Source organism: Carcharhinus amblyrhynchos, chromosome 18 (genome assembly GCF_965287045.1).
Source record: "Carcharhinus amblyrhynchos chromosome 18, sCarAmb.v2.hapA, whole genome shotgun sequence".
Taxonomy (NCBI): domain Eukaryota; kingdom Metazoa; phylum Chordata; class Chondrichthyes; order Carcharhiniformes; family Carcharhinidae; genus Carcharhinus; species Carcharhinus amblyrhynchos.
The window spans coordinates 5,752,136-5,767,807 of NC_137341.1; the positions used below are offsets into that span (position 1 = coordinate 5,752,136).

Genomic DNA, 15,672 nt, shown 5'->3' on the forward strand with positions numbered 1-15,672 from the left:
TCTGATTGAATAGAGAAAAGTATTGTGGTGTTTTTGAAGATTGCAGAATATCAAGCAAATCCTTCACTAAGTCTGTAAATTAACACACTGCTAGTTACATACATACAATCCACCCATACATACAATCCCACAGTGCAGTAGGAGGCCATTCGGCCCATTGAGCCTGCACTGGCCACAATCCCACCCTGGCCCCACCCCCTCAACCCCTCCATGCATTTACCCCTGCTAATCCCCCTGACACTAAGGGGCAACTTAGCATGGCCAATCCACCTAACCCACACATCTTTGGACTGTCGGGGGGAAAACCGGAACACCCGGTGAAAATCCATGCAGACACGGGGAGAATGTGTAAACTCCACGCAGGCAGTGACTCGAGCCAGGAGTTGAACCCCGGTCCTTGGTGCTGTGAGGCAGCAATGCTAAATAATTGCAGACTTTTTAACTTCAGTTACCAGTGGCACAGTGATTAGCACTGCTGCCTCACAGCGCCAGGGACCCATGTTCAATTCCGGCCTCGGGTCACTGTCTTGTGTGGAGTTTGCACGTTCTCCCCATGTCTGCGAGGGTTTCCCCCGGGTGCTCCGGTTTCCTCCCACAGTCCAAAGATGTGCGGGTTAGATTCATGGACCAAGGTAAGTGCCCCTTGGTGTCAGGGGGACTAGCTAGGGTACATAATGGGGTTGTGGATATAGGACCTGCATGGAATTATGATCAGTGCAGACTTGATGGGCTGAATGGCCTCCTTATGCACTGTAGGATTAAAAAAAAAGGTTAATTCCTGATTTATGAATTATTGATCATGTTTCTGGTCCTCTGATCTGATTTGTAAGTAATACTCATAGTCATCATTGCTATTGGTGAATATATATTGGACTCCGTGAATGGAGTGGGCGGCATTCCATTGGGAATGAATTGGGGCGGCACGGTAGCACAGTGGTTAGCACTACTGCTTCACAGCTTCAGGGACCTGGGTTTGATTCCCGGCTCGGGTCACTGTCTGTGTGGAGTTGGCACATTCCCCTCGTGTCTGCGTGGGTTTCCTCCGGGTGCTCCGGTTTCCTCCCACAGTCCAAAGATGTGTGGGTTAGGTTGATTGGCCATGTTAAAATTGCCCGTTAGTATTGTGAGATGCGTAGGTGAGAGGGATTAGTGGGTAAATATGTCGGGATATGGGAGTCGGGCCTGGGTGGGATTGTAGTCGGTGCAGACTCGATGGGCCGAATGGCTTCTTTCTGCACTGTAGGGTTTCTGATTCTGAATTGCCTGCAGGATCATAGAATCCCTATAGTACAGGAGGAAGCCATTTGGTCCATTGAACATCTTACTATCTTACAGAGCGGGCGGGATTTTATGGTCTCGATCGTCCCAAAACAATAAAATTCCATCCGAGGTCAACGGACCTTCCCGTTGTCCATCCCTCGCCCATTCCAATTCCCATGGTGGACGGGGCAGTAAAATTCCAGCCAGTATCTTACCCAAGCTCTCTTCCCTGTCCTATCCACATGAACCCTCACATTTTGCCAGGCTAATCCATCTAACCTATACATCTCGGGACACTGAAGGGCAATTGAGCATGGCCAATCCACCTAACCTGTGGATCTTTGGACTGTGGGAGGAAACCGGAGCACCCAGAGGAAACCCACACAGACACTGGGAGGATGCGCGCTCTCCACACAATGACCCAAGGTGGAATCTGCTCCGACCACAATCCCACCCAGGCTCAACTCCCATATCCCTACGTATTTAGCCACTAATTCTTCTAACCTACGATGACCCCAGGCCCCTGGCGTTGTGAAGCAGCAGCGCTAACCACTGTGCCATCCTATTGATGAATTCAAGCTCCTGTCTACAGAGCCGGGAGGCTAAAAAGAAACCCAGATGTAACAACGCCTCTTGGCTCCCAAGTGGGAAAGTTATTCTGAGAATTCAGTAATGTCTGATGATTAACCAACATTGCTGTCACTGGCACAGACCGATGTTTTCATTTGAGGAGAACTCCTGTTGGCCAGGTTAGGTTTGATCACGATTCACGTTTCGGTATGTGCATATTTTTATTCAATAAGAAATTGCCACATTTATGTGACGAAAAATCCCACAACTTACGGACAAAATATTATGAGTTTATACATATTGAAGAGAATTTTCAGGAAATAAAGTTAAATCGAGTACGGATTCCAGACGAGTCCCTTCCGGATTGTTGGCAGTTCGTGAGCAAACATTGGGATCAAACCCAAGGAAAAATCAGTTTCCTCACCATCTCTAACATCACATGGGATCATCAAAACTCTAAAGCCTTAATTGTTTCCTTTCGATTCAAAGGCTACCCTGTTAGGGTCCAGGGCATTTCTCCCTCCTGTTCCCCCACCCCCAACACATACGGTGGTCCACTTAAAATCTCCATTAGGTTCGGTGGACAGTGGGGTGGGGGGGGCGTAAGATCCTGGTCTTGAGGATCGGTGTCTAGTTTGCAACGCATTACGCTTGCCGATTTGGGATGAAAAACAGCAAAAATGCTTCAATAAAAGCAAATTACCGCGGATGCCGGAATCTGAAGCGAAAAGAGAAAATGCTGGAAAATCTCAGCAGGTCTGACAACATCTCTGGAGAGAGAATAGATCCAACCTTGAAATAGTGGCACGCTGGTTAGCACTGCTGCCCTCGCAGTGATTACCAGCTTGGGTCACTGTCTGTGTGGAGTCTGCGTGTTCATAGAATCCCTACAGTGCAGAAAGAGGCCCTTCAGCCCATCGAGTCTGCACCGAACAGAATCCCACCCAACCCCTCCCCCCATACCCTTACGTATTTTACCCTCTAATCCCTCTAACCTAAGCATCCCTGGACACTAAGGGACAATTTTAGCATGGCCAATCAAGCTAACCCGCACATCTTTGGACTGCGGGAGGAAACCGGAGCATCCAGAGGGAACCCACGCAGACACGGGGAGAATGTGCAAACTCCACACAGACAGTGACCCGAGCCAGGAATCGAATCACTGTGCCACCGTGCCACCCACGATTCTCCCTGTATTTGCATGGGTTTCCTCCTATACTCCAAAGGTGTGCAGGCTAGGTCGACTGGCCATGCTAACTTCCCCTTAGTGTCAGGGGATTAGCGGGGGAAATGCGTGGGGCGACGGGGCAGGGACTAGATGGGATTGTGGTCGGTGCAGACTCGATGGGCCGAATGGCCTCCTTCTGCACTGTTGAGATTCTATGCTGTCAGACGTGCTGAGATTTCCCAGCACTTTCTGCTTTTGAATGAAAATATTTTCGTTGTTGCCGCAGGTTTATCGATATCTTACACTGGCTATTTTTGAAAATCGGACGCTCAGAACTCTTTGGAAATCTCCCTTGTCTATTTAAGGGATCCTGTCTCCCACACTGCTGTCATGTGCAGAGTTAGGGCAGGAAATTCATGTTTGCTGTGTGATGTGAAAGGTGCTGCTCTTTGTTCTAGCCCTGGTACTGTCTCGGGGCAACAGCATCAAACATTTACATTGTGCCTTTAAAGATAGAAACAGCTTCACCATGTCTCCGTCAAAAGGCACATAGGGAAACTGATATTGAGCCAAAATGAATGGCGAAAGACTGAATTCGTGACTGACACGAGGGCTGCAATGAGGTTTAAAATTCAAGTTTTAAGGTCTGTATATTTGTCACAAGTAGGCTTACATTAACGCTGCAATGAAGTTACTGTGAAAATCTCGCCACACGGGTGCAGTGAGGGAGAATTTAGCGTGCCCAATGCACCGAACCAGCACGTCTTTTTTTTTATCTTTTACAAAGCATTTAGACAGTTTCATGGATATAGAAGGATATGGGCCAAATGCAAGCAATTGGGACGAGTTGAGTGGTTTTAAAAAAGGTGTCATGAACAAATTGGGCCGAAGGGCCTGTTTGCATACTGTAAACCTCTACAACTTTTATCTTTTGGACTGTGGGAGGAAACCGAAACACCTGGAGGAAACCCATGCGGACGTGGGGAGAATGCGCAGACAGTGACCCGAACTGGGAATCGAACCAGGTCCCTGGCGCTGTGAGGCAGCAGTGCCAAGCACTGTGTCAGCACACACTGTCCCTAATGGTTTGGGCAGGGAGGCTGAGAGAACAACTTGATGTTCCTCTGAACTCTCTGCGTATGTAAGGTGTAATAGGATGGTGGTTTAATTCTTTTTAACTGTATTCAGGAACATCTCAAATTAGTTCTCATTGGTATATTGTACGACCGTATATTTATTTCAATGCTTTTTCTCACAGGTCGATATTTCGGGCAAGTGTCTGACCACGTATCGGGTGCAAGGTTCCCGAATTGTGAAGTTTAAAAACCTAAACCGTTGTGTCCTGCGCTCCATGGCTGTCACATCATTGCAGTCAGTAATTCTACCAGATTCTGCAGTAAGCAAAACCTTCTTCGGCATACGTTAAGATTTAAGAGACTTTTGTCCATAATCTTATCAATAAAAAACGTTAAATTTGACCTACTTTAAAATCATTCTGCGTCAGTGAATGGATCAGTGGGTAACGGGATGTTGAGAAGGGCAGTGTTGTTGACGTGAGTTTCATACAGTGCCACACATCAGACCTGTGAGCACAATTCTAACATGTGGAACGAAAGGGAAAGTGGTCACTCGGATAAGAAAGTGGCTGAGTGACAGGAAATGTGGCATGTGATTGATTTTCAGATTGGAGGAAGATTTCATAGAAACCCTACAGTGCAGAAGGAGGCCATTTGGCCCATCGTGTCTGTACTGACCACAATCCCACCCAGGCCCTACCCCCATATCCCTCCGCTAATCCCTTGAACCTACGCATCTCACGACTCCAAGGAGCAATTTTTAGCGTGGCCAATCAACCTAACCCGCACTTCTTTGGACTGTGGGAGGAAACCGGAGCACCCGGAGGAAACCCACGCAGACATGAGGAGAATGTGCAAACTCCACACAGACAGTGACCCGAGCCGGGAATCGAACCCAGGTCCCTGGCGCTGTGAAGCAGCAGAACTAACCACTGTGCTACCGTGCTGCCCAGTAGTGGAATTCCCCAGCTGTGAGTGTTGGGACTGTAATGAATCAGGAAGTCAGACTACAAAGGAACATAGTTGACTACAGAATGCAAAGTAAACCCAAACTGTGCTGTACACACACAAGCTGGTCCCTGCTTGGGACTGCAGTTCAGCAGGCCCAGTCCCGGGCCTGCCTTATAAAATGGTTCAGCAAATGAGTTTCAGTTGGGCAGGCCACTCACTGCCTGTTACCAGGGGAACTTGTACTCAATGAGCCTCACAGGGAGGTCATCAGTGCTTCCCTGTGGATCTCGGGGGGGGTACCACAGGGATCCCTGCTCTTCCTGATATATATTAATGTCCGAGACTGTGGCGTTTGGGGGATAACTTCAAAACTTTCAGATTTGAAACATTGTCAACTGTGATGAGGATAGATCTGGAACTACAAGAGGACATAGACATGTTGGGAAATTGGGCAGAGCACTGGGAGGTGATTCATTTTGGCAGGAAGAATATGGGGAAGCAGTATAAATCAAAGGGAGAAACTCTAAAAGAGGCGCCAGTACAGAGAGACTTTGATGTAAATGTACATCAGTCATTGAGGATGGCAAATTTTTATTTCAATTTCATTTTGCAGATGTGAGCGTCACTGACTAGGCCAACATTTATTGCCCATCCCTAGTTGCCCCTGAGAAGGTGGTGGTGAGCTGCCTTCTTGAACCGCTGCAGTCCCTGAGCTGTGGGTACCGCCACAGCACCAATAGGGAGGAAGTTCCAGGATTTTGACCCAGCGACAGTGAAGGAATGGTGATATATTTCCAAGTCAGGATGGTGAGAGACTGGAGGGGAATCTCCAGAGGGTGGTGTTCCCAGGCAAATGGTATCGTGTACTTTATTAATAGGGCATTGAGTGTAAGAGACAGGAGGTCATGTTACATTTGTATAAGATACGAGTTAGGCCTCACCTGGCCTAGGCCTCATCTGGAGCACTGTGTCCAGTTCTGGGCACCATTCTTGAGGAAGTTGCGTGAAGGCATTGGAGAGAACGCAGAGAAGATTCACAATAATGATTCCAGGGATAAAGCTCTGTGGCTATGAGGATAGATTGGAGAGGTTGGGAATGTTTTCTTGGGAGAAAAGAAGATTGAGAGGAGACTTCATCGAGGTATTCAAGATCCTGAGGAGTGTGGACAGGGTAAATAGTGGGAAACTGTTACCACTCAGAACAGCATCAAGGACTTAAGGACACAGAGACAAAATAATGGACAAAAGGAGTATAGACATGATGTGATGAATTTTGTTTCAGAGAGAGTCTGGAATGGACTTCTTGAGAGGGTGATGGAGGCAGGTTTGATTGAGGTGTCCAAAAGGGAATTGGATTATTATCTGTAAAGAAAGGATGTGCAAGGTTACGGGGATAAGGCACGGGAATGGGACTGGTAATAATGGACAAAAGGAGTATAGACATGACGTTTCACATGATGTGAAAGAGAATGCTCTTTCAGAGAGCTAGTACAAGCTCAATGGGCTGAATGGCCTCCTTCTGAACTGCAAGATTCTGTAATGGTCCTGATGAGAATTCTGAGATGCAGAGACAGACTGGAAATGAATACTTGTTGTAAGAAATAATGTATTAATGAGTCCTTTTTTCCAGTTGTCAACTTATAACCAAGACCCTTGCACAAAATGATTGCCAGTATCATAGAGCCATGAAATCCCAGAGTGCAGAAGGAGGCCATTCGGCCCATCGAGTCTTCACCAACCACTATCCCACCCAGGCCCTATCCCCAAAACCCCACACATTTACCCTATCTAGTCCCCCTGACACTAAGGGGCAATTTAGCATGGCCAATCCACCGAACCCATATACCTTTGGACTTGGAGGAAACCCACGCAGACATGGGGAGAATGTGCAAACACCATACAGACAGTGACCCATGCCGGGAATCGAACCCCGGTCCCTGGCGCTATGAGGCAGCAGCGCTAACCACTGTGTCACCCCATGTTAAATCACCTTTGTCGGTATAACTTGTGAAAGAGAACATGGTTTTATTACAAGCCCAGAATCCGTTAAGTGCAGAAGGAGGCCATTTGGCCCATGGAGTTTGCACCGACCACAATCCCACCCAGGCCCTATCCCCATAAACCCATACATTTAGTCCCCCTGACACTAAGGGGCAATTTAGCACGGCCAATCCACCTAACCTACATGTCTTTGGAGTGTGGGAGGAAACCGGAGCAGCAGAGGAAACCCACGCAGACACGGAGAGAATGTGCAAACTCCACACAGACAGTGACCCGAGCCAGGAACTCAACCTGGGTCTCTGGTGCTTTGAGACAGCAGTGCTAATCACTGTGCCATCAAGTTAAATCATTTTGCAGGCACATTGTATAAAAGAGGAAATGGCTAGTATTAAACAAGAACCTTTAGCGCATGAAAAAAATGGAGGGGTTTAATCCAGTCTGATGTTTTATTGTCCTCTGTTAGTCTCACCAACAGATTCTGGATTCCCAGCTGGAATGCACGCAGAACTATAAAGGCGGCATCATCGAAATGGCCACTTGCAATGAGTCAAATGTCTTTCGGCCCTTCTCCAAGGATGGGAAAGGAGCAAAGACGGAGATTCTCTCGACGCTGAAGCTTCTAAAGATGGAAGAGGCATCACCCATGCCCAGACGTGAGTTAGAAATACTGAACGGAAAGCAGAACTCAGCAGCCTTTCCTTCTGGAAAGGAGGGGGGATCTTATAGAGACGTATAAGATAATGAAGGGGACGGACAGGGTAGAGGTAGAGAGATTCTTCCCGCTTAGAAAGGACAGCAGGACGAGAGGGCACAGCCTCAAGATAAGGGGCAGGCAGTTGAGATTGGAGTTGAGGAGGAACTTCTTCACTCAAAGGGTGGTGAATCTCTGGAATTCTCTGCCCGTTGAAGTGGTGGAGGCTGCCTCGCTAAATATATTTAAGACACGGGTAGATAGGTTTCTGATAGACAGGGGAATTAAGGGTTATGGGGAGAAAGCGGGAAAGTGGAACTGATCCACTTCAGATCAGCCATGATCTTATTGAATGGCGGGGCAGGCTCGAAGGGCCAGATGGCCTACTCCTGCTCCTGTTTCTTCTGTTCTTATGGAATAATCCGTATCCAAATCCAGCATTTAGCCTTGGTATCTGGAATCACCTGGGCACCGCCTGTTGGGCATATGTTCCATTCTGGAATAGAGAAAGGAGCTCCAGTTAAAGCTTCTGAATCATAGCCATTTCTACAGTCCGCTGCTTTCCAAATCTAAAATATACATTGCACTGCGCAGTTTGAGTAGCGAGATAGTTATAAACTGTGGGATCCTTTTGAAAATGTCCTTTAATTTCTACGTCTGGATCAGACAGATCCTGTGGAGCACCAGTCACATCTTCCACTCTGTGAAAATACCCCATTATAGTTTCAATGCACTTCCATTTCCTGTAACCCCATATATCCTGATCATTATTTAATTATCAAATATAACACCTTATCAAATATATCTTGAAAACCAATATAAATGATATTCGCTGGGCGTGCCGATTTGTCATAACGGAATTGGTACATGTGCAGAAGCCCCGTGCTGCTGGCCAGCACTGTCAGTATCACTGGCTTACTGCCCCCCCACTCTGGGCAGCCCCGATCAGCCCATTCTGTCCCTGTGTCACTGATCCGGATTGCAGAGTGTTAGCAGGAACGCCCCCCTCCCCATCCCCATCAATTCCACCCCACCAATTGGGTCTGGCCCCACCACCTTGACATTATCTGATGCCCGGTGGTCAGTGTCAAGGCACCCCTTGGGCATTGCCACTTTGCCCCTTGGGCAGTGCCAGGGAGACTGACAGTGCGAAGCTGGCAATGCCAAGGGGCACCCCCTTCCCTTCCCTTCCCCCCGACTTCTCGGGAAAGCCTCAGTGGCCTCCCCTCACTCCAGCGGAGTCGGGCTGCCAGCTCCCTGTTAGTGGGGAGCTGTTGTAAATTCTGCTGGAGTGAACCTAGTTTTGGAGGGGGGAATTGGTGGGAGGCTAGGGCTCGTGGAGACTTTAGTCTCGGGCCCATTACTGTTGGGGAAGTGCCAATTTTAATGTTTAAATCAGCTCTGCACCAATTTCCAGACGGAGCTGATACTGCCTCAAATCCTGGCCCCGGAGATGTGCAGAGGCCATGGTGCCCAGTGGGAAACCCGCCAATCGGCCTCCGCTGATGTCTCCCGATGCTGGGAGAATCGGGCCTGTCATTTGTATTTGAGCTGGTGAGCGCTGTGGATGAGACAACGATTGGAAATATTCAGGAAGGTAGTTGCAAGATAGATGGGCACAAATCTGGGATGTGACAGACTTCAGAAAGGAAAGGAAAATTTGAGATGGGATAAGGAGAGAGGATTTTTTTTCAGCGATGAGATGCTGTTCATTGTGTCAAAGGAAGGGTGATAGAAATTGAGGAGAAGTTATTCACAAATTCAGCTGAAATAGTGGAAGGAACCTCGATGGTTCACAATTTAGTGAGTATAGGATCAGGGAGTAGGAAGTGGGTCTCGTGCACAAAGTGAGGTGATGTGGGGAGATGGGTGGTGATGATTCATCAGAAGGAACTCTTCAGTTGTAGACAATAAAATAAAACAAGACTTACTCCAATTTATAAATCAAAGAGAAAGGTTTAATGAAGAAACTTCATTACTCCAATACTTCAGGCCTCACCCTGGGCCATTCCCACAAACCCCAGCAGCTTCTTACTTATACTGGGTCAGCTGACCACCACATCATTTGTTTACATCATTTACCAGGTCAGCTGACCCCCACAACACACTGGGTCAGCTGATCCCCACAACACACTGGGTCAGCTGACCCCCACAACACACTGGGTCAGCTGACCCCCACAACACACTGGGTCAGCTGACCCCCACACCACACCGGGTCAGCTGACCCCCACACCACACCGGGTCAGCTGACCCCCACACCACACCGGGTCAGCTGACCCCCACACCACACCGGGTCAGCTGACCCCCACACCACACCGGGTCAGCTGACCCCCACACCACACCGGGTCAGCTGACCCCCACAACACACCGGGTCAGCTGACCCCCACAACACACCGGGTCAGCTGACCCCCACAACACACTGGGTCAGCTGACCCCCACAACACACTGGGTCAGCTGACCCTTACCATTGGTCACAACAGGGGAGCAACTATGGAAATGCACAGATTCAGGTTAGAACAGTGGGAGGATTGACTTAATGGGCAAATGGTTTGTGTAGTTTTTGAGTTGGAATTGGAATTACTGGAGATGGACCAAACCTCACGAGTCCCACACCAGAGTTTTGGATGACACTCCACTGCAATACTGTGGCATCTTCCAGATGAGGCATTGAACTTCAAGGTGGGTACAAAAAACCTCCGTGGTACTATACCAAAAGGAGCAAGGCAGTTCCTCCTAGTGAGACGAACAATATTTGTTCTTCGAGCAACATCACGAAACTCAGGCAATCTGTCCGATAACATAACATTCGCCTCACTACAAGAAGGATGCGAAAGCTATTGAAAGGATGCAGAGGAGATATACAAGGACGTTGCCTGGATTGGGAGGCATGCCTTATGAGGATAGGCTGAGGGAGCTCGGCCTTTTCTCCCTGGAGAGACGGAGGATGAGAGGTGACCTGATAGAGGTTTATCAGATGTTGAGAGGTATAGATAGGGTGGATTCTCGGAAGTTATTTTCCAGGGCTGAAATGGTCGCTAGAGAGGACACAGGTTGAAGGTGCTGGGGAGCAGGTACAGAGGAGATGTCAGGGGTAAGCTTTTCACTTGGTGGGTGAGTGGAATCGGCTGCCGTCGGTGGTGGTGGAGGCGAACTCACTGGGGTCTTGTAAGAGACTTATGGGTGAGTACATGGGATTTAATGGGATTGGGAGTTATAGATGGGCCTGGTAGGTTGGGATATCAGCGCAACTTGCGGGCCGAAGGGCCTGTCTGTGCTGTAGTGTTCTATGTTCTAACATTATTATTTGCGGCATGCACTTGGCAAATTGATTACACTTTAGAAACCACACTGGCTGTGCAGCACTCTGAGACATCCAGCTGTTGGGAAGAACTAGAGGCAGAAATAAAAGTTCCTTCGTGTGTGTAAGTCGGAGCTGCAATGGAAGTGTCCAATCTGCACTGTGAAATGGACTGTGCGTTTTGTAAATCGGCAATTGTGTTTCTTAACAGTGGAACTGAAGACGCTACACCCACACAGCACTCTGCTGTTTGAGAGAGAGGGCGAAAAGGGGGAAAAGACGGGATATTCGAGTGTAGAGCGAGTGGCAGAGGAAGTGAGACAACTCTGCTTAACTAAAGGCATGACCTTCGAGGTAAGTCACACTTGGCCTTTTCATGGTGCAGAGGGTGGAGCGAAAATACAAATAATTCCCTCTCTCGTGAAGGTTAAAACTCCCACTTGTATTAAAAGTCTGTGTTCAGCTTCCTTGAAAGTTGGCGTGACAAAAAGAGCTTTTTTAATATCAAAAAAAAGCTGGCAAAACTGACGGCTCGCTTTGCAAGATAAGTGACGTGTTGGGAAAGAGTAGGAAGAGTGGGGGGGGAATGAGTGGAGTGGAGAAGCAGCGGGTTAGCGATGCCAAGTTCAGGTATCGAAGTTCCATGGTAATAACACGGCAAAGCGGCTCCAGAGACCAAACCAAATAGGTTTGTATTTCTGATCCTGAGCATTTCCAGAACTGCAACAGAAGCATTCATCGTCGAAAGTGGCCATTCTTCCCATCAAGTCAGATTCAGCTCTCGGAAAGAGCTCTTAACCGCTGTGTTTTCGCAACAACCCCATTAAGTTTATTTTTTAAAAATCCATCATCCAAATTGAGCAGTAGGAAGAAAGCCAGTTTTTGTTGTATCATATGATTTACTCATTTATTTGGGTGGTGATTCTCAGAACCCGCTGCGCTGCTCCAGCAGACATCAGTGGGGGGCTTCCTGCTGGGCCTCTGTGTGTCTCTGCGGCAAAGCTTTTTCACGCAGTCGTCTCCCTGCTGATTTCCATATCGTTCGCGGGCCCAGGACTGAAGTCTCCCAGTCTGCAGGTGTCTCCCTCCCCTCCACACCCCCTCCCTAAGCTCCAGCGGGGTTCACCACTCACGTGGAATGTGGGTGTTTGGGATTGCCAGCCTCCCCACCGCTGCCCTTCCAACCCCCTGGGGGAGGCTGGCAGTGTGGGGCCACTGCGTACTCCCCAATCTCAGTTCTGGCAGATCAGCGCGTGCGCAATGGCCCGCTCAGCACCCTGCTGCCAGACTCTCCAGCGGGAATAGGCCCCGATCCCTGACTTCCAGTGTGAATGACACTCTGCAGTGCTCAAGAGTGTGGGATACTCATTTTGAAAACCCTGGTAAATAAACCACTGGGAATTAGTCCAGTTTTCACACAAATTGGAGACTTTAAGAAATAGGAGCAGGAGTAGGCCATCTTGTCCTTCGAGCCTGCCCCGCCATTCAATAAGATCATGGCTGATCTGAAGTGGATCAGTTCCACTTTCCCGCTTTCTCCCCATAACCCTTAATTCCCTTATCGATCAGAAATCTATCTACCCGTGACTTAAATATATTTAGCGAGGTAGCCTCCACCACTTCAATGGGCAGAGAATTCCAGAGATTCACCATCCTTTGAGTGAAGAAGTTCCTCCTCAACTCTGATCTAAACTGCACCCCCCCCCACCCCCTCTGTCCCCCCGCTTATTTTGAGGCTGTGCTCTCCAGTTCTGGTTTCCTTTCTAAGTGGAAAGAATCTCTCTACCTCTACCCTATCCAGCCCCTTCATTATCTTGTAAGTCTCGATAAGATCCAAACTTTGTTTGGGAGAATCCCAGACTTAGCCTTTCATTTTGTAATTGCCCTTAATCTGAGTGATTTCTGGGTTGTTTTGTAGAGCAGTTGAGAGTCAACCCCATTGCTGTGGCTCTGGAGTCACATGTAGGCCAGACCAAGTAAGGATGGCAGATTTCCTTCCCTAAAGGACATTCGTGAACCAGATGGGTTTTTCCCAATGATCGATGATTTACTATTCCAGATTTTTATGAATTGAATTTAAATGTCACCCATTTGACCCCATGTCACCAGCCTGCTTACTGGGTTACTCATCCAGTGACATTGCCACCATCAAGCCCTTATGTTTGAGTTGAGTAACTTTGGGGGCGATTTTCAGCCCACTTTCGCTGTCAAAGAGAATGGCAACGCGGATGGGAAATGTGGAGAATCGGGAAGCATTAAGTGCCGGAATTTCATTAGAATAGATGTTCATGAATTTAAATATCATACCCCCACTCCCCTCCCAGTCTCAATCAATTTTCATACCTTGCTGATGTATCAGGTTGGCCAAGTTGACAACAGGTTTGGCCAAACGATAAGCAGTTGAGGGGCTCCCTCTGGGGGCACAGAGGTAAGTATAGTCTCCAGGGGGGAGGGGGACGTGCCTGGGTAATGTCCTCAGAACACTGCCCCTCTGAACTCCCAATCCACCAGGTAGACCACTTCCTGCCCCAGTTATGAACCTGAAAGCCCGTGTTTCTTGTTTGTTGCTGACTCCATCGCAAAGTTACAGTTGAATCTCGAGACCAGATTTTGGAGCAGAGCTTGAACAAAGAACAAACACAGCACGGGAAACAGGCCCTTCGGCTCAACGAGCCTGCGCCGCCATCTCAACATTGTGTGTCCACCCGTGACCCTCGTCTGTGCTTATGGCGCTCCACATTGGAAACCAGATTGAGGGGAGACTAATTTAGGGACAACTTGTTACACTAATCAGCCTAAGAGCACATCTTTGGGGTGTGGGAGGAAACCGGAGCACCCGGAGAAAACCCACGCAGGCACGGGGAGAATGCGCAAACTCCCACAGACACCGGCCCAAATGCATTGAAACGGCTGCTTGCCAGTGGGAACCATAAATCTGCCTTTAATCCCTCACCAGCTGACATCTTAACTTTTATCTTATCACTGGACATTTCACTTCCCGCGCAATTATGAGCCCATCTCATTCCCCGCTTCCAGACACTTTGCTTGATGCTGACTGCAGAGTTAACTGGGGATTTCTTCTGGACGGAGGGTGGGGAACTGGGAGGATCGAGCTGCAATAGCACTGGTGGGAAGTTATAATTACCCTCAGCTTCCAATAATGACAGAGCAGTTTGTTCCACGGGCAGTTTCCATTAGAAATGTACCTTCAGGAATTTATCATGGAAAAATTGACATCAGAGTTTTGTGTTTTAGAGAATTTCCAGAGAACATAATACTTTTAGATCATTTTAAACTCTAATCGTTCCTCCATCTCTGCCAATATGAAAATGTTTGACTAAGAGCTCAAACAGAAGTTGCATTATCAATAGAAAAAATATTGAAATGATAATGCACAGAAGCTTACATTAATGTTGACTGAAGTAATAACTGTGATTTGATTTATTATTGTCATGTGTATTGGTATACACTGAAAAGTGTTGTTTCTTGCGCACTATACAAAGCATCACATTCATCGAATGATAGGAGAGAAAGAAAGGAGAGCATGCAGAATGTAGCATGATAGCTGGGGTGTAGAGAAAGATCAGCCTAATGTGAGAGAGGTCCATTCAAAAGTCTGATGACTGCGGGAAAGAAATGTTCTTAAGGAACCTCAGACATTTCCTCCTTTTTCTCAATGGAAGAAGGTGGAAGAGAGGTATGTCTGGGGTGCATGGGGTCCTTGATTAGATCCTTGAAGTGTAGACAGAATCAATGAATGGGAAGCCGGTTTACGTGATGGATTAGACTATGTTCACAACACTTTGTCGTTTATTGCGGTGTTGGTCAGAGCAGGAGTTATACCAAGCTGTAATACGTCCAGAAAGAATACTTTCTATAGTGCATCTGTAAAGGTTGGTGAGAGTTGTCGTGGACATGCCAGATTTCCTCAGCCTCCTGAGAAAGTAGAGGCGTTAGTGGGCTTTCTTAACTATAGGTCGGTGTGGAGGGAACCGGGGCTACTTGTTGGTGATCTGGACAGCCAGATACTTGAAGATCTCGACCATTTCCACGTTGTAGAGAGGGTCATGTTCTCCTTTACGCTTCCTGAGGGTGATGACAATCTCCCTCGTTTTATGGACACCGAGGGAGAGATTATTGTCATTGCACCAATTCCACCAGAATCTCTACCTCTTCTCTGTCCTCCGTCTCGTTATTGTTTGAGATCCCACCCAAGCACATGTGGTAATCTAGGAAATAGACCTGCCTTTCTGCATTTTGGTGATCTGAAAAACAATATGTATTGGCGTGTAATAAATAAGTAGAGCTTATACATGAAACAGAACTCCACCTGATTTGCTTTTCAGCGGCAGTGAGGCACAGCCCGTGGGAAGTATTGGTGCTTTGTTAGAGTGGTGTGCTAAACTGAACAAATTCCTGTTCTGATTTCTGACGTTTTAGAGTGAAGTTATCAAATTATTCCGAACTTAAACAGTGCTGTTTAACCCACTGGGATGTATTAATTTCAGTTAACCAGTCAGGGAGATTTTGTCTCTACGTTCAATGGTAAATTGTACTTGGGTGGCAGAGGTGAAAGGGTAATGTTCGAAGTCACTGGTCTGTGCATTGATGTCATTGGCAACGTATGTGATGGACAGTGGACACGGCACAGTTTTGC

General features: G+C 47.8%; 1 protein-coding gene across 1 annotated transcript in view; it reads left to right on the forward strand.

Annotated features, from left to right (window-relative positions):
• Positions 1 to 5,425: 5,425 nt before the first annotated feature.
• The window catches only part of apoltp (apolipoprotein lipid transfer particle homolog), a 293,932-nt gene continuing 283,685 nt past the window's right edge, over positions 5,426 to 15,672 (forward strand). Inside the window, exons 1-3 of the mRNA XM_080207085.1 lie at positions 5,426 to 5,563; positions 7,490 to 7,679; positions 11,227 to 11,369. Of these exons, the coding sequence (XP_080063211.1) occupies positions 5,426 to 5,563; positions 7,490 to 7,679; positions 11,227 to 11,369 (471 nt within the window). The remainder of the gene's footprint in view (positions 5,564 to 7,489; positions 7,680 to 11,226; positions 11,370 to 15,672) is intronic.